Genomic DNA, 17,333 nt, shown 5'->3' on the forward strand with positions numbered 1-17,333 from the left:
TTGATGTCGTTTCAATAATTTTTGTTTGTTTGTTTTATATCCTTGATTTTACTGTCTTCATAGGCAGCCTAGGTTCCTTATTATGTATTAGGACTTCATAGGATTGTTCCTCATTGGAGGTTGCTCCTTATGTTCTGAATAGGTGCATCTCAGACCTATGAGTTCCAGTTCTGCCCTGTCTTTGAATGTCATTAATTGAACAGTGTTTAGGCTGATCCATTAATATCTTTTCACTACCTCTCACCTTACTTAATCTAGCAAATCTGAAATATATGTGAAACAGTTACTGATAATTGAAAACTCTATTCTTAGGCCAGCACAGTGACCAACCCCATGGCCCAATCAACTCTGTCTCAAATTCTCATCTTTGTCTTCTCTTAAATATAGTATATCACCACAAAAACAATATTGTTAGCATTTCCTTGAAAGAGTGAGATGTTCTTAAAGGGAGGAAAGAATCATTACAGATTGTACTATAAAATTTCTTTCTGGCATTTTTTTATCTGATGATATATTATATAGGTTTGCTTGATGTTATTCTCTGTTCTTTAAAAAAATAATAGGTAACCATCCACCAATTAATAAGCTTTTTCTTTTCAGTTTCCAAAAAAGAACGTACAGCAAAATGAATAACTCAGCTATCAAGAGAATAGGAAATCACATTATTAAATCTCCTGAAGACAAGAGGGAATACCGTGGACTAGAGCTGGCTAATGGCATCAAAGTACTTCTCATCAGTGATCCCACAACAGATAAGTCATCAGCAGCACTTGATGTACACATAGGTACAATTTAAAATCATGAGTTAAGCTTGATTTAGTTTCATTGATGTAATGATGACATTTAGTAGAGCTCTTCATGTCTGTGCAAATAAAGACCCAGTAATAACCAATTCAATGTACCTTACTTTGTACAGTAGTCCCATATAGCTGCTGGTAAAGTAGGTTTGTCTAAGTCAAATAATCATGCATTTACCACTGGCCCCTTGTTAGAGTCCCATCCAAGAAGTCCCAGCAGCAGAGAAATTTATTCCCATCCTTTTCAGTAATGTTTGTCCTTTGGTACACTTAATACCATATTTTATAAATTTTCATGTGCACACTTCTTTCACATTTAATGTTGCTTTAATGTTTGCTTCTTATTTATATGTACTTTCAGTAGAGTGTTGGATATTTTGTCTCTCTCTAAAGCTTCTGCTTAACTCAGTGGCATTTTAGAATTGAGGAAGTAAGGTAGTAGCTAATCATGTGTTCAACAAATAACTACTGCCTAGTACAGTGCAGAGTGTGCAAGTATCATGTAATTTGTACTCACACAACCCTCCAAGATATGTATTATTCCCAATATATATAAGAAGTGACTGAGGCAAGATAGGTGAAGTAATTTGTTCAAAGTTTTCTCGCTAGTAGAACTGCAAACCTGTAACCCCATGCTCTTAGCACTATAGTGTATGGTCTCCTACAATAAAATAAGAGTCAGAAAGTTCTAGCTGTTATGGAACATTGGATTCAACTCCCCCCCCCCCCCAGTGTTACATATGAGGAATTTAATGTATAGAGCGTTAAGTAATTTGCCCAAAGTGACCAACTTATGTCCTAATTAGCCTTAATGTCAAGAGTTAGGGCTAGAGGGCGGGCCGCGGTGGCTCAGCGGGCAAGAGTGCTTGCCTGCCGTGCCGGAGGACCCCGGTTCGATTCCCGGCCCCAGCCCATGTAAAAAACAAACAAACAAACAAAATATAATAAAACAAGAAAATGTTTAAAAATGTTTCCCTTTCTTCCTCCCTTCCTTCCTTCCATCCTTCCTTCCTTCTCTGTCTTTCCTTCCCTTCCTCCCTAAAAAAAAAAAAAAAAAAAAAAAAAAAAAAAAAGAGTTAGGGCTAGAATCTGGGTGTTCTGACTCCTGGTTTGCCTTCTGAATACTATTTTAGAGCAGCATAGAATTAATTTTCTCCAATTGCATGGTTGGAGTTGTCATGCTAACTGGAGTTCCAGATCATCTGTAATTCATCTATACTTAATAGCTTTCCACATATTAAAATGACTTACTATATATGTTTTTTCTTTTCTTTCAGGTTCATTGTCAGATCCTGTAAATATTCCTGGCTTAAGTCATTTTTGTGAACATATGCTATTTTTGGGAACAAAGAAATATCCAAAAGAAAATGAATATAGCCAGTTTCTCAGTGAGCACGCAGGAAGTTCAAATGCCTTTACGAGTGGAGAGCATACCAATTACTATTTTGATGTTTCCCATGAACACCTAGAAGGTGCTCTAGACAGGTAATGCTGCATACGCTATGAATTCTCTAACTTTGTAAACTTATCACATTAATCATCATGATCTTCATTGTTATTATTTTACAAAGATGTTCTCATAGCTTTGTAGTTTAACAGAAGGTATTTTAAGTAGGCTTTTTTTCTATGTATTTTATTAAAAATAAATGAGTGATAGATATTTATTTTGTGGTAAAGGAAAATTAATGGCAAGATTTTAAACCAGCCTTCAGGTCTATAAAATATTTTATTGACATATAAAATTCTCATCACCCTTCCCATTATAATCAGTTATTACCTACAAAGCACACATGATGAATATATATATATATATACTGTGATAGTGCCATGGAGCCCTTTTTCAAACCTACTTCCTGTTCCAGAATGCTAGGCCTTAAATAGTCTCTTCTCCTTCAGTTTCTTGCTTCTCAAGGATATTTAGTGGATACAGAATGTTTTGACCTGCAGTTTTAACCCTGGGGACATTTTTAAAGTATTTTCTGGAGCAACCTCTATTAAGCCAATTTAATTTCTTGCTCCGTTTTCTATATAGCTAACCATTTCTCATTTTGAAAATATAAATATATGAGTGATTCAATTCATTATTCAAAGTGTAATTTTTCCTTGGTGAATTTTATACTTTTCTATGTTACCAAGTATGTGTAATTCTGCAACTTTTTGATGGTTCTGTATTGAAGTTTAACTTTGCCATTATTGCTTATTTATGTTAATCATTGTCATTTTATTTTTTTAAAAAAAACAACTAAGTTTGAATTTATTCCTTAGATCAGCGAACATTAACAGGGCAAAGGCATCAGTTCAAGATACGTAGCTGGGTCAAAGTAGTCTGTTTCTTACTTGTTTTACCATATATTTCAATCTTGAAGCAGCAGTGTTGGTATGTAATCTTTTACGTCTATTCCCAGAAGGCTTCCATTAATGAGTTTCCTTGGATCATACACTGAATTTAATTTAACCTGCTACAGCAGATGTTCATCTGGTAGATCTCTGTATGATGGAAAATGTCTGTTACTTGGTTCATAGTAAAAAACACTTGTATAAGAGCATCTTTTTAAAAAATTGATTATACTGTGTCATGAACATGATCCTCTGTCTGGGCTTATGTGGCTATGAAATGTGTAGCTATTAGGCACTTTTCCCAGCCTATGTGTATTGAGGTAGGAAAAGAGGCTACATATCCAGAAATATGTTTGTTTCACTCCACAAAGATGGAATTCCTCATTAATTGGCATGTGAATACTTAGGACAGTATCATATTCACTTTTGTACTTAAACACCAAGAAATGATGATGTTCTCCTTGACAGATGGACTGTGAGGTGTTTTAGCTGAGATAATTATAGACCCAAGAGTCTCTTAAGACCCATATTGAATAGTAGTCCCATTTTCAGAGCCTCTGGTTTTGACTTCATCTGAATTTTTGAATCTTTTTTTTGTAAGGTGGTATCTAAAAATTATTTAAGAAGAATTCTTAAAAATTCTTAAGACATGAAATCATGTCTTAAATTACAACCTGACGCAGACACATACACACACACACAAAATCGCAACCTTACATAAGAGAGTTAAGTTTTTAACTAAAGGTATCGTAGTTAAACTTTGGTACTATTATTAAAGAAAACCTTCAAGAAAAGCTTATTACTTAGGTTAACGTAACTTATCATATTATTCATGGAATCACTGCTTATTGAAAATTTGTAGATTGTTTGTGTTACTATTTCATAAAATACCGTAATCATGGCTTAGTCAAGCTATTATATTGTACCTCAGATTTTTCAGTCCATTGTATTTTTCTACTAGGTAAGCTTTGGTTGTTTTTCTCCATAAGAGGGGGGAAGAAAAACAAATAGAGCCTTTTAAAAGTGGATAACTTAAATTGTTTCACCGAAGGTGCTTGAGTCTTAGTAAAATTACTTGAAACTGTAAATTTAAGATATATTTGCCTAAAAACTATCACCTGCCTTTTTGTTTTTCTGGAGAATTAGCCACATATAACAAGATCTTTCATGGACATGCCAAATTATAAATCTTAAATAGCCTGCTGCTGTTGGTCTGGCTTCACATTTTGGCATTGCTCTTTTAATATTTTCACTAATTATTTAGGATCTTGGAATGGACAGACTTCTCTGTATTTCCATATGTCCAATGTCCTGTTTTTCTGTTATATAGGACTTATTTATATTCCATTTTTCTTAGTAGCAATGGTAGTTTTTTCTGATGCTGCATAATTCATGTTTCCGCTGATAAGTTTTTAAATATATAATTATAAAAGAGTTCTCTTTTAAAATAAAAGCTTTCAAGTTATCTGTGTTTCACATCTTTAGGTTTGCACAGTTTTTCCTCTGCCCCTTGTTTGATGAGAGCTGTAAAGACAGAGAGGTGAATGCAGTTGATTCAGAACACGAGAAGAATGTGATGAACGATGCCTGGAGACTCTTTCAGCTGGAAAAAGCTACAGGGAATCCCACGCACCCCTTCCACAAATTTGGGACAGGTTTGTCAACAGCAGCTTTCGTGCATTAGTTCCACTTGACCTCATTTAAACTCATGGCCACTTTGCACAATTCTGTTGTTTTATACTTCAAGATAGAAGATTTCAGAACTCATTCCTACCTACCCTATTCTTTTTTTTTTTTCCTGGTTTCCTCTGTTCTTTATTTACAAGAAATAATAACAGCTTTGCTTTAGTTTTCTTGTCTGCTCAAGCAAATGACACACAGTGGGATGACTCAGACAATGAAGATTTAATGACTCATGGTTTTGAGGTCAGGAAGAAGTCCAAGTCATGGCATCCTCCAGGTGATGCTTTCTCCCTGAAGCCTGTGACATTCAGGGGCTAGCTGCTGGCGGTCCTTGTTCTCGGGCTCCTCTGTCATGCGGCAGTGCACATGGCAGTCCTTCCCGGCCTCTCCCTTCTCTTCCGGATTCTGTTGGTGTTCCTTTTCTGGCTCTTCCCTCTATTGCTTTTTCCTCTGTCATCCCACTTACAAAGGAGTCCAGTCATAGGATTGAGACACATCCTGATTAAAGTGGGTCACACCTCAACCGAAGTAACCTCATAAAAGGTCCAATTTATAATGGGTTCACACCCGCGTGAATGGATTAAGTTTAGGAACATGTTTTTCTGGGTACCTGCATCTCCAAACTGCCACAACCTTTATCGGAGAATTTTTAAAAGAATTTTTAAAAATCTATGTACTTTTGACCCTGTGGAGTACTAAACCTCCAGGTTGTCTGTCCTACTCTTTTTAACTCTCAGTCTGGAGTTGAGAAGTGGCTGTTACATCACTATTATTCTGTTATTTCTTAAACCATGTTCCCACACTTACTATGTTATCTGCCTGGTTCCTATAAAAATAGGCACCTGTATTTGTGATTCCTGACCTAAGATGAAGCTGAAGGTTGGATATATTAGTTTCATGGAGAAAGTGATAAGTTATTGAGAAGAGGGGTGATCAAACATAAAGCAGGTCTGCTGAATAACAAGGTATAGAATTGAATTCAGAGTTTAGGAGCAATAAGAAGGAAGTGGTTAATGTAACCAGCTGATTAGGATTTTTGCTAGTAGCTCAGAAAGAAGGTTGTCAAACAGCAGTAGGACTCCTGGCGTTGGATAAATTGTAGTAACAGTGAGATAAGCAGTTACTTAGCCCCCTAGAGGGTTACTCTGGCTATCCCGTTCAAATAAGATTCTAAATGTTTAAGGAGCGGAGCAGTTAGAGTTGTGAAAAGATATTAACCAGCATTTCAAATGGAGATATAATAAATAAATTCTTCTTTTCTCAAGTCTACCTTCCAAATGAAAGTGCTTTTGAGCTAAATGCTCACATCAAGACTTGCTGAATTCCTCTGCCCCCATTGCCTCTACCTCAACTCATCCAGATACATAGCATCTGCTATGGGGATGGCTCAGTGGGAGATAGAAAATTATAGACGACCTGATCCCTGCTCTTAAGTTGATAAGAGGTAAAGATGACAGGTGCAAAACCAAAATAAATGTGGAGATGCTTGATTTTATAATTTTCCCTTTTCCTTATTCAATTTTCATTGCATGTTTAAACTGAATGTTTAAACAGTATGAAAGTATTTACAATAAAAATAAAGCAAAAAAAGAGTCTACCTTTTCCTCTTCTATTCACCAGCGGTAATCATTTTTGAGATTGCTATCATTTTAAATTACTGCTTTGGAGATTATAAAATGGCATAAAAATAAATTTAGTGTACCTATAAGTTTATGCTTATTATGTAAGTTAACTTGGAAAACTTTTTTTTTTAAGTTTATGCTTAGTATCTAAGTTAACTTGGAAAACTTTTTTTTTAAGTTTATAAAGACAGAACTTCCTTTAGATTTGAATACCATTCTACAATAGCCAGTAGCACTGGGAAGTTAACAGATCTTTACAGAATTAGAAGGAGTTTTTAGAAATTTCAATTAGAGGTAGTGATTTTATTCTTTAAACTTCTAGTACTTGCCACTCAATTTCAACATCATTGTTAAGATGAATCTATGGTCCCTAAAATGTCTATGTAATGCTTAGTTGTTTGAAAAGTAGCTTCCACGGAGAACATGAACATTCATGTGAGTTTTAAAAAATAAATTTCAAAATCATTACTTCCAAATAATTGTTGTCCTATAAAGTAGTCCCTTTGGTAGGTTAGATACTTACACCAACAATACTGCTATTGTGTAGATCTCGCCTCCTTTTTAATAGCCTCAGTGATGACAAAGCAATCAGCATAAACAAGAAGCAGCCCCAAATCTTTCAGAAATAAATTCAGTGAATAAGGTAATACTACTTCTGGTCACAAGCAAGGAATAATTTTAAAATATCCTTAGGGAAGGTTTTGGAAGTAATGGTCAAAGGGATAGGTTAAATGGCCTTATATGTATGGGTGAAGTTTAACAGCATAGTTGTTTTTGTTTTTTTACATGGGCAGGCACCGGGAATCGAACCCAGGTCTCTGGAATGCAGGCAAGAACTCTGCCACTGAGCCACCATTGCCCACCCAAGAGCATATATATATTTTTTATAACTACTGATAAGGCTAGACATTTAGTCAGCAAAGAATTAGGTTATAAACAGTAAAGAGATGAGTGAGCCAGACTCAGTGCAAAAGTACAGAAAATGAGATATAAGTAATGCAGATTCTAAGTTGTTTTCTGGTTTTAAAAATATAAATTAGCATTTAATTTTTTAAAATAGAGGATCTGTTCATTTTTAAGATCACAATACTTTTGAAAATATAATGAAAAATGTATACCCTCACCCCATAAATTATATATGTAATTCTAAGAAGGATCCTTGCTATAAACTCATGCTTAATTCTTTTCTTTTCTTTTTTTGACATGGGCCTGCACTGGGACTCAAACCCAGGTCTCCAGCATGGCAGGCAAGAATTCTGCCCCTGAGCCACCGTCGCACCATTATTATTTTTTATTAGCATTATATATTTCTGTGAATGTGGGCCATTTTTGTTCATTAAAGGGATTATGATCTTAAATAATATTAGGAAAACCCAGATCCTTTTCAAAGAAAAAAAACCAAGCATGGTGATATTTATTTTTAAGAAAACCTTAAAATAAGATGTTTATAGTTTAGAATGGTTTTTCATGCTTCAGAAAGGTAAAAATCACTGGCTTTCTAACTTTTTTTGTATACAACTCACAGTAAGAAGTACATTTGACCTTGTAATCAGAGAACATGAGTATTTGTGTAGGTAGTGAAACAAATTTCATTGAATAGTATCTATCTTACATCATGAGATGTAATCTGGTACTTTCTATTATTTTCTTTTTCCTTCAAAAAAAGTCCTGTCTGCCAACATAGTAAATCTGTTTCATTACAGTTGAATGGATCTCAACCCACAGTTTAAGTAATCCAAAGTGATAGGCAATAATTTCAGTAGACTCAGAAAAAGCATTAGATAAATCTCAGCCCTCACTGATAATTTTTTAAAAAGAACAAGAAAAAAACCCAAGCAACAACAAAAACATCTCTTAAGCTGATAAAAACATGATGCTTTATCAAACATCATGATTAATGATGAAATTTCACAACTATTTCCATTTAAAGTAAAAAGCAAAACAAAAACACCCTTTTATTTTTTCAAGGAAAAAATGTGACAATTCAAAATTATCAAGATCTGACCTCATCAGAACTTATTCCTATTAGATATGATTGTCTGCATTAAAATATTTAAGAAAATCTTCAGATCAGCCATTAAAAAGATAATATAGTAAGGTTAACAAAAAAGAAAAAGAAACAATAAAATTACATTCTTGTGTATCAGTAGTAATCAATTAGAAAAATGTTAAAGGAAAAATGATTTCATTCACCAATATGAACAAAAGCTATAAGGTATCTAGAATTAAATCCAACAAAAGTAGAGTGAGAAATTTACAATGGATATAAAAGAATGCCTGAAAAAATGGGGAAATAAACCATGTTTATGGATGGAAAACTTGATTTCACACAGATGCATATTCACCACAAATTTATCTAAATTCAATGCAGTACCAGTTGAAAGTTGTAAATTTTTTTGAGGAACTTGTTAAATTTGATTATAAAATTAATAAGAAGTAGAGGGTCAGGACACCTTTGAAAAATAACAAGGATGGGATACCTCTACTAGATAATCAAGACTTGTTATAAAGCTCTAAGTATTGCCAATAGTGGAATAGTGCAGGAATAGACAAATGTACCAGTAACACTGAATGTAAACTCTGGAAACAGTCTACAAATATATGTAATAGTGATGTAAAACAAGAACATTACAAATGAGTAAAGAATGGATGGACCTTTCGATAAGTGTACAGGGACAATTAGGTAATCATATGGAAATAAATAAAATGAGATGTTCACTTCATACCATGCACAAGAAATAAATTCCAGGTGGATTAGACCTAATTACAGGAAGAAAATTTTAAAACTTTTATAAGAAAATGTGGGAGACTTTTTGTTTATCTTACGATAAGGAAACTGTCCTTAAATGCTCAAAGTACAAACCATAGGGATAAAGGTGAGCCATAAATTTAAAGATAAATTTGACTTTGTTAAAATTTAAAAACTCTGTTCAAAATAAACATAAAAGTAAGACAAGTCACTTACCCAGTGAAGATATTTGCAAAACATGTAGCAAAAAACTTGTAAATAAGAAAAAAGATAAGCAGTTCACTAGAGAAATAGACAAAGGATGTGAATATGGAGTTCACAGGATATAAATATAAGAAAGATGTTCCATCGGGAAAATGCAGAGTAAACCAAGATGATACCATTTCATGCCCATCAGATTGGCAACAACCGAAAGTCATTCAAAATCAAGTCTTGTGTAGGTGAACTGTCAAAATATAGACAGTCTTACTCTGTTGGGAAAATGATTTGGTGCAACCACATTTTACAGCAGTTTTGCAGCATCTAATAATAAAGTGACATCCATATTTTTCAACCCAGGGAGTCCACTTCCTGATACATACCTGTATTAGTCAGTATTCTTTGGAGAAACAGAACCAATAGGAGATATCTATAAATAGGAGATTTATAAAGGTGTCTCACTCAACCATGGAAAATTCAATGAGTTTTCAAAAACCGAGCACACCATGGAGCCAGCACCGAGTCAAGAAACAAAATATTACCAGTACCGCACTAACCCCCTGTGTGCTTCTTTGAAGTCACTTTCCATTAAGGAAACCTCTATTCTGACTTCTAACAAACCAAAAGACCTAAAGTTAAAGGGGTGGGAGTTGGAATTGATAAGATACTCAGGAACATCAAAAATCGAGGCAGGTTGAGCTTGAGCTGATCAACCTGAAAAATTTTTAAGTTCGGTATAAAAGTCATGATCTTTGTAAGCTTTGAATTGATTTTTTTAACCCATGCTATTGACCAGATTGTTATTGGGAAATCAGGTTACATTTAGACTGAAAATCTGGTCTAACTTAGCACATTTATAATGGTGAAATGAAATTTAATTTCTCCAAGCTTGGGTACTCGTTTGTTGATCTTAACTCATAGCGTAAGGTAGTGCAGCAGGCCTGGAACTGAGGCCCTTCGAATCTTCGTTTAAAAGAAGCGGAAGGTAATGTCAATACTCAGATTTCCCCTTGATATGAGAGAACTGCAAACCATACCCCAACAAGTGGCTTTTCTTCCCCCTGAGGAGTTAAGACTCTGAATACTTTAAAGAGTACCTGAACCCCTCATAGAACGAGGGGATGTCTCAGGACCCCAAGTAGAGCAGATCTAGAAATGCAATGAGTCTTAGGTGGGGAACAGAGCGAGTTAGTTAAGAACCTAGAAACTTGAGTGGTAGTTACTTACGGTAAGTGTGAATACATGTGGTTGCCTTGTGATTGAAAAAAGGGAATGAGCACTTGCTGGGCTTTCTCCCACACTGTAACATCACTCTTCACTAAATCTGTTGATTCGAGCATTTTGGGGTATGATTCTTGGCTTAGTGCTACGCAACCCTAACTGGCCAAAGACTGGATGTGAGGATGCCATCTGGTGGCTTTTTCTAAGCATCTGAGTTAGTGAGAGGGATTTTCCCAGTTCCAGCCCATTACTAAATCACATGGGAAAAAATGAACCATGTCAAGACTATGTTCTACCATAATTCCATCTTTGCAGATGAAAGACAGAAACCAGTTAGGTAGTATAAGCAGGACCATCGATAAAAGTTATTTTACTAAGATTTAAGGATATTTCCAGTCAAGTTGCCATTTTTGAAGAGACACTGATCATTGGAATTTTTTCTCCTGGTCCCTGAAGTGCAAAGTCTTTGTTAGAAAAGTGTTTTGAGGGTTTGATTTGTGGTTTTGATTTGCATATTACTCTAATTGAATTAGTTATTAAAATTTTAGAAGAGATCTCATAGTGATATACTATATATATATCACTTAAAATTTATAAAAATAGCACGGTATCCTGTTTTTACGGTCTAAATCAAATCCATGAGCATTCATACCTCAAATTTAATCCTTCAAGGGGGTGCAAGGGTAGTTCAGTGGTAGAATTCTTGCCTGCCATGCAGGAGACCCAGGTTTAATTCCCAGACCATGCACTCTCCAAAAACAGGCAAAGGAAGAAACAAACAAAAATTCAACAAATGGTGCTGCAATAATGGGATACTCACATGGAAAAAGAATGAAATATGACCCCCACCATATAGCATAAAAAAAAAGTTAATCCTTCAGCTGAAAATAGTAAATTTCTTTCACAAGTAACTTGGCATGTTCCAGAAGATCCCTTAGTGACTGTTCAGTTAATTATGGAGCACAAAGAGAATTGAAAATTAAAAATAAATATGACTAGAGGCCATGTGGATCTCATTTTATCTTAGAAGTGCCTATAATACCCCCTATCTCACAGGGATTTTAAGAAGTATAATTTTTATAAAGCACTTTAAGATTCTTAGGGAAAACTCTTTATAGTTTAAAATGTTATTAGTTTGTACTGTACCATCATGTTTATCCGGCCTGCATTCAAACAAATTTGACTATATGTGTTAATTTGAACTCTGTTAAGTTCATCTTATAGCAATGTCAGTAATAAATCTATATATTTTGCTTTTTTCTAAGAAATGCTTTTTCTACCCTTCAGGTAACAAATATACTTTAGAGACTAGACCAAACCAAGAAGGCATTGATGTAAGACAAGAGCTACTGAAATTCCATTCTACTTATTATTCATCTAACTTAATGGCTATTTGTGTTTTGGGTCGAGGTAAGATTCCTTAATAATGTCCACAGAATTAGATAATCTTCTCTTTCCATTTTGGCTTTTCATAATATTGAAAGAAGGATATAAGATACAGCAATTTATCTGCTCAAGACTTGAAAATGATCTATTTGTTAGAGAATATGTGGAGGGGATTTTGGTTTTTTTTTATCTCATTGTGTTTCAAAAAGAAGCTTAGGTGTTTAAATGGAGATCTGAAGAAGATACAAATTAGTAATAGGTGCTCTATGCATATAAAAACAAGAAGACGTTTTAAAGGAAAAAATTGATACATTTGACTATAACAATTTAAAAACTAGAACAAAATTAAAAGGCAGAGATGATAAACTGGAAAAGCTATTTAAAACATAAACAGCAGGTTTAATTTTAAAAATGCAGATTTACCAATGATAATGTATTATCTCCATCTATTAAATTCCTGTAGTATTTTTATTTTATTTTAAGTAATACCCAGTATGGAGAGTGAGTGGTTTACTCTGGTATTGATGGTACTAGTTAAAATTGCTCTAGTCATTTTGGAGGGCAATTTAACAAAATGCATCATCCTTTAAAAGTACAGATTCATTTCTACTTCTAAAAATGCAACCTAAGGAAATAACTAGAGTTCAAACAAGTGATGTTACAAGGGTGTTTCTCTCAGTATAGTATATATTAGTGAAAATTTAGAAACAATCTAAATGTCCATTAATAGGAGATTGGTTAAATATTGATCTTAAGACTAATAGAACATCTTATGGAAAATAGCATCCCTTTTTTCCACTCTATCCATGTACCTGCTCTTTTTTTTTCAATAAAGCTTATTACCACCTGAAATAGTGTTTTTTTTATTAGTGTTTTCCAACCTACTAGAACATAAATTACTTGAGACAGAAACTTTATTTTGTTTACCACTTTAACCTCAGTGCCTGCGTTAATGCTTGGCACATCATAAGCATTTGGTAAATATATATTGAACAAATAAACAATTTTATGACAACATTTTAATAACATGGAAGATATTCTTAACATACCAAATAAAAAACAAAATCACCCTTCAAAAAATTATGTACTGTTAATTCCATTTAAGACTTACTAAAATTCTTAATAGACATATGGGGTAGACATAAAGAAAAAATGGAAAGCATATACTAGAAATTTAATAGTGTAGAATAGTAAAATACTCACACTCTGGAATTTGACAGCTGGATTTGAATGCCAAATATATCACTTACTCGCTATGTGACTGAACTAACAAAGTTACTTCAGTTCTCTGAATTGTTTTTGCTTCTGTAAACATAGTATCTCATGCTGTTGTAAGTTTTAGTGGAAAGAATGCTGATAAAATGTTAAGCATAGTGCTTGGCACATAGCAAATATCCTGTAAAAGGTAACTACCCTTAGAGGTCCATATTCCTGAGATTTTAGGTGACTTTTGTTTCTAACTTTTCTGCTATTGGCAAGTGTTACTTTTCTAATTAGAAAATAAACAACTGTATATATTTTAAGTTAGTAAAGAAAAGTAAGTAGTAGGAACCAGGATATAAAATGGGTCCAAGGAGTGAGGCTGATAAATTAAGTAAAAGCACGCTCTAAAATTCTGTAGGTAGGTCTAGAGTGCTAAATATCATTTGGTATTTAGAACCCAGTTCCTGGGAATAGATACTTAAGTGCATTTTTGTCTATGTTGTATTTAAGATAAAACACCTTATTTTAATAAACATTTATTGGGCAAGTAATATGGTACCATATGACTCAGGCAAAGTATTCATACTGTGGAATATGAATTCCACATATGTGGAAGTGAAAGCGTAAGTAGAACAAATGAGATGTTTCAGTGTCCTGATTTCATATGTCATTCTTACAGTGTGACTGCCTGTGCTGAGCTCAATGGACAAGGTCCTTAAAGTGCAGAAATATGAGGAGAAAATAGCATCTCTTAGGGAATTAATAATAATTAGCTTATTCATCGTTGGGAAATGGAGAGGAAGAATAAGCATGTAGAGGAATCTCTGTCATGGGGGACGAAAGTTTTTTTGTTTGTATTTATCCATGGGTCATCCCTCTAGTTGTGGCAACAGTACTTACCTGAACACTTGATAGACAGGTACTGTCAAGTACAGACACTGGGATTGCCATGCACTAATGATTTGGAAATAAAAGAAACTCAGTTCCCTGATTTCTGGTAGACACAGCTTAGTAGAGAAGATGTGACTGTGCAGTATTGTTCAGCTACAATATGATTTTATGCTTCTAGGTTAGAAATACCCAAGAGGAAAGGCAAACCTGGTAGAACCTTGGTCTAAAGGGTCTCGCTGTCATTCAGCCTTAAAGTTGACAAATCTGCATTGACTGCCCACCTTGTTTCACATCACATGACTGGTCTTTACATACAAATGTCTCTGACATCTCTGACTCCCAATATACCCCTCTATACTTGAGTTCACTTGCCATGTAACAAGCAGCCACTAATGTGCCTTTCATTTGGTCTGGATAATTTTGGGATCCTTCATATGTGCCAAAAATATTGAGGTGAAAATAGGTACATTTTTAAAGTAAAATGCAAATACCCACATTTGTAAGCCTAAAAGAGAATTTCATACCTTATAAAAATACTTCTCAAATAGTGATTAAATGCTCTCAGAGAATTCATGGCAAAGTTCAAAATAGGTCACAGAATATCAAGGGAAATTTCTTATTTAAGTTAAAATACTTACTGGCAGTAACAAATGATGAATGTGTATGCCATTTATGAATAACCTCTTTTTTTAGGAGACAGAATCAAGTTTAGTGGTAATCTTGTTTATAAACAAGATTTTTTGAACTTTTTTTTTTTAGAATAATAGTAATATGTACACTTGGAAAAAATTCATCCCATGTAGAAAGGTATAAAATGAAGGGCGTGTCCTTCCTCATCCCAGCTTACAACCCCTATGCCATCTCTTCAAAGATAGTCACCCAAGTCGTTTCTTGTTATACCTCAAAAAGTAGAATTTTGTTAATATGCCCACATACATGTATGTCTTTTTTGAAAATTAAATGAGATTATACGACCTTTACTGTTGCAATTTTCACTTAATAGAGCTTTAACATATTTTCACATCAGTATATGTATCTCTCGCCTTCATTCTCTTTAATGGCTGCATGAAATGGCAATATTGTAGATGTTTCATATCATCTACACATTGGTAGATATTTAGGTCATTTCCAGTTTTGTTTTGTTTTGTTTTATAAACAGTGCTGCAGTGAACATTTTGTACATGTATCGTTGCAAACATTTACAAGTATAACTCCTTCTGAAAGAATGTGTACAGGTGAAAACATAAAACATTGGCTTTGTCTGGCATCTTCCGGCCCTGGCTTCACAGCCCTCTGTGACTTTTGGGCACACTGGATTTGCGGAAATAGTCTGAGATGGGTACTGAATTATTAGAGAAAGAGTTTTCCCCTTGTATCATGTGAAACATACAAATAAATCTTGGTCCACAAATGCACTTGTTCAAGAATTGTAACTACTTTCTATAACACCATAATTTCTGACACTTTGACTCCCTTGGTCCCTAAGTGAGGTTTCCATCTCTAATACACTGGGACTTATGTGGTGTCAAGGCATGGAGGAGATGAGAATATCTGATCCTCGGTCATAAGTTCATATAGATGACCACTGAATATCCACAGTCCTTGCCATGTGGACTCATTCAGGTATGATAGCTGACGGCACAGTGCTGTTCTTTGAAAATTAAACTTTTGTCATTTTTAGCCAAAATAAATAAAAATAAAGAACATCACTTACATGGCCATATAGTGTTAGCAATTATAAGACTTTTTGTGATTTTGATACATTCTTGTACAGAATCATATATAATGTTAGACCTGAAAGACATTTGTGATCATCTTATCCATTTTGCCTAAGGAGTCAGTTTGATACATTTGATTCATGAAAATGGAATTAGAATTCAAATGATCTGATACCCTCACTCAGGATTCTTTTCACTGTTTTACACTGTTCCCCCACAGAATTAAACACTTGTAAACTCTCATTTGACTTTTAAAAATAGGCTTAGTCTCTCTCTAAGCCAACTCGTTAGGTGAACTCACCACCCTCCCCCCTACGTGTGACATAACTCCCAGGAGTATAAATCTCCCCTGCAGCGTGGGACATGACTCCCAGGGATGGTTGTGAAAACTTTGTGGCTGGTACTCCCTTCATCCAGGGTGTGGACAGATGAGTAAAAAACAATAAGGACAAATAAATAAATAAATAATAGTGGGAGGATAAGGGGTAAAAGAAGAATTGGGTAGAGTGCAATGCCAGTGGTCAGTGAGAGGGAGGAGTAAGGGGTATGGACTGTATGGTATTTTTCTTCTTTCTTTTTATTTCTTTTTCTGGAGTGATGCAAATGTCCTGGAAATGATCATGATGATGAATATACAAGTATATGATGATATTATGAGCCATTGATTGTATGCTTTGGATGGACTGTATGGTACATGAAGATATTGCAATAAAAAATATTTTTTAAATGGGTTTGACTGTGTCTGTAAGGTGAATATTATAATCTATCTGTTAATGGGTCAATATATGCCTGTTGGGAGTTGTAGATCAATTAAAATTAGTTTTTCAAATGCAGCTATTCTATTCTGTTTCTAATATTTATTTTAAACTTATTGCAAGATACTATTTGTGAAAAAATATGTTAAAGTATAAAGGGCTAGACAAGTGTGAGGCATAATCATCATCAGTATTCCTTAGCAGCTTTAGAAGTTGTGTAGGCATTGGTGGGATTTAATAGAGTGCCTCAGCTTTATCAGAGGCATTTTATTTATTTTTTTATTTTTTCCAGTAAACTAATCAAAATCTACCTGGAATAGCATTTTATTTTTAATTCCCAGCTTTTGCTAAGATGTTTCAGAAGGTCTCGCGTTCTTAAATATTACCTATCATATATTATGATTAGTTCACGTTCTGTTTCCAATGTCTCTTTTCTTATAGAATCCTTAGATGACTTGACGAATCTGGTGGTCAAGTTATTTTCTGACGTAGAGAACAAAAACGTCCCATTGCCAGAATTTCCTGAACACCCTTTCCAGGAAGAGCATCTTAGAGTAAGTGCATGTATTTCTTGTATTTTTTTCTTAATTTATGGATGTAACATACATCTTTACCAGAGAATAGATGGAAAATTGTGGAGGTTTCATTATTTATATAGATTTTCATATTCATCTGGTTAATTGAATCAAATAAAATTCACATACATCAGGAATATGTACCACCAAAAAATAAATTAATATTATTCGATTATTACATGCTAAAAGTGGTTTGGG

General features: G+C 34.2%; 1 protein-coding gene across 3 annotated transcripts in view; it reads left to right on the forward strand.

Moving 5' to 3' along the window:
- Positions 1-17,333, forward strand: part of IDE (insulin degrading enzyme) — a 124,208-nt gene that overhangs the window by 51,041 nt on the left and 55,834 nt on the right. For all 3 annotated transcript variants that reach the window (XM_077125432.1, XM_077125431.1, XM_077125433.1), the window contains exons 2-6: positions 601-785; positions 2,075-2,282; positions 4,620-4,789; positions 11,895-12,017; positions 17,002-17,114. In XM_077125432.1, the coding sequence (XP_076981547.1) occupies positions 601-785; positions 2,075-2,282; positions 4,620-4,789; positions 11,895-12,017; positions 17,002-17,114 (799 nt within the window). The remainder of the gene's footprint in view (positions 1-600; positions 786-2,074; positions 2,283-4,619; positions 4,790-11,894; positions 12,018-17,001; positions 17,115-17,333) is intronic.

The sequence above is a fragment of the Tamandua tetradactyla genome, chromosome 13 (genome assembly GCF_023851605.1).
Source record: "Tamandua tetradactyla isolate mTamTet1 chromosome 13, mTamTet1.pri, whole genome shotgun sequence".
NCBI classification, from domain to species: Eukaryota; Metazoa; Chordata; class Mammalia; order Pilosa; family Myrmecophagidae; genus Tamandua; species Tamandua tetradactyla.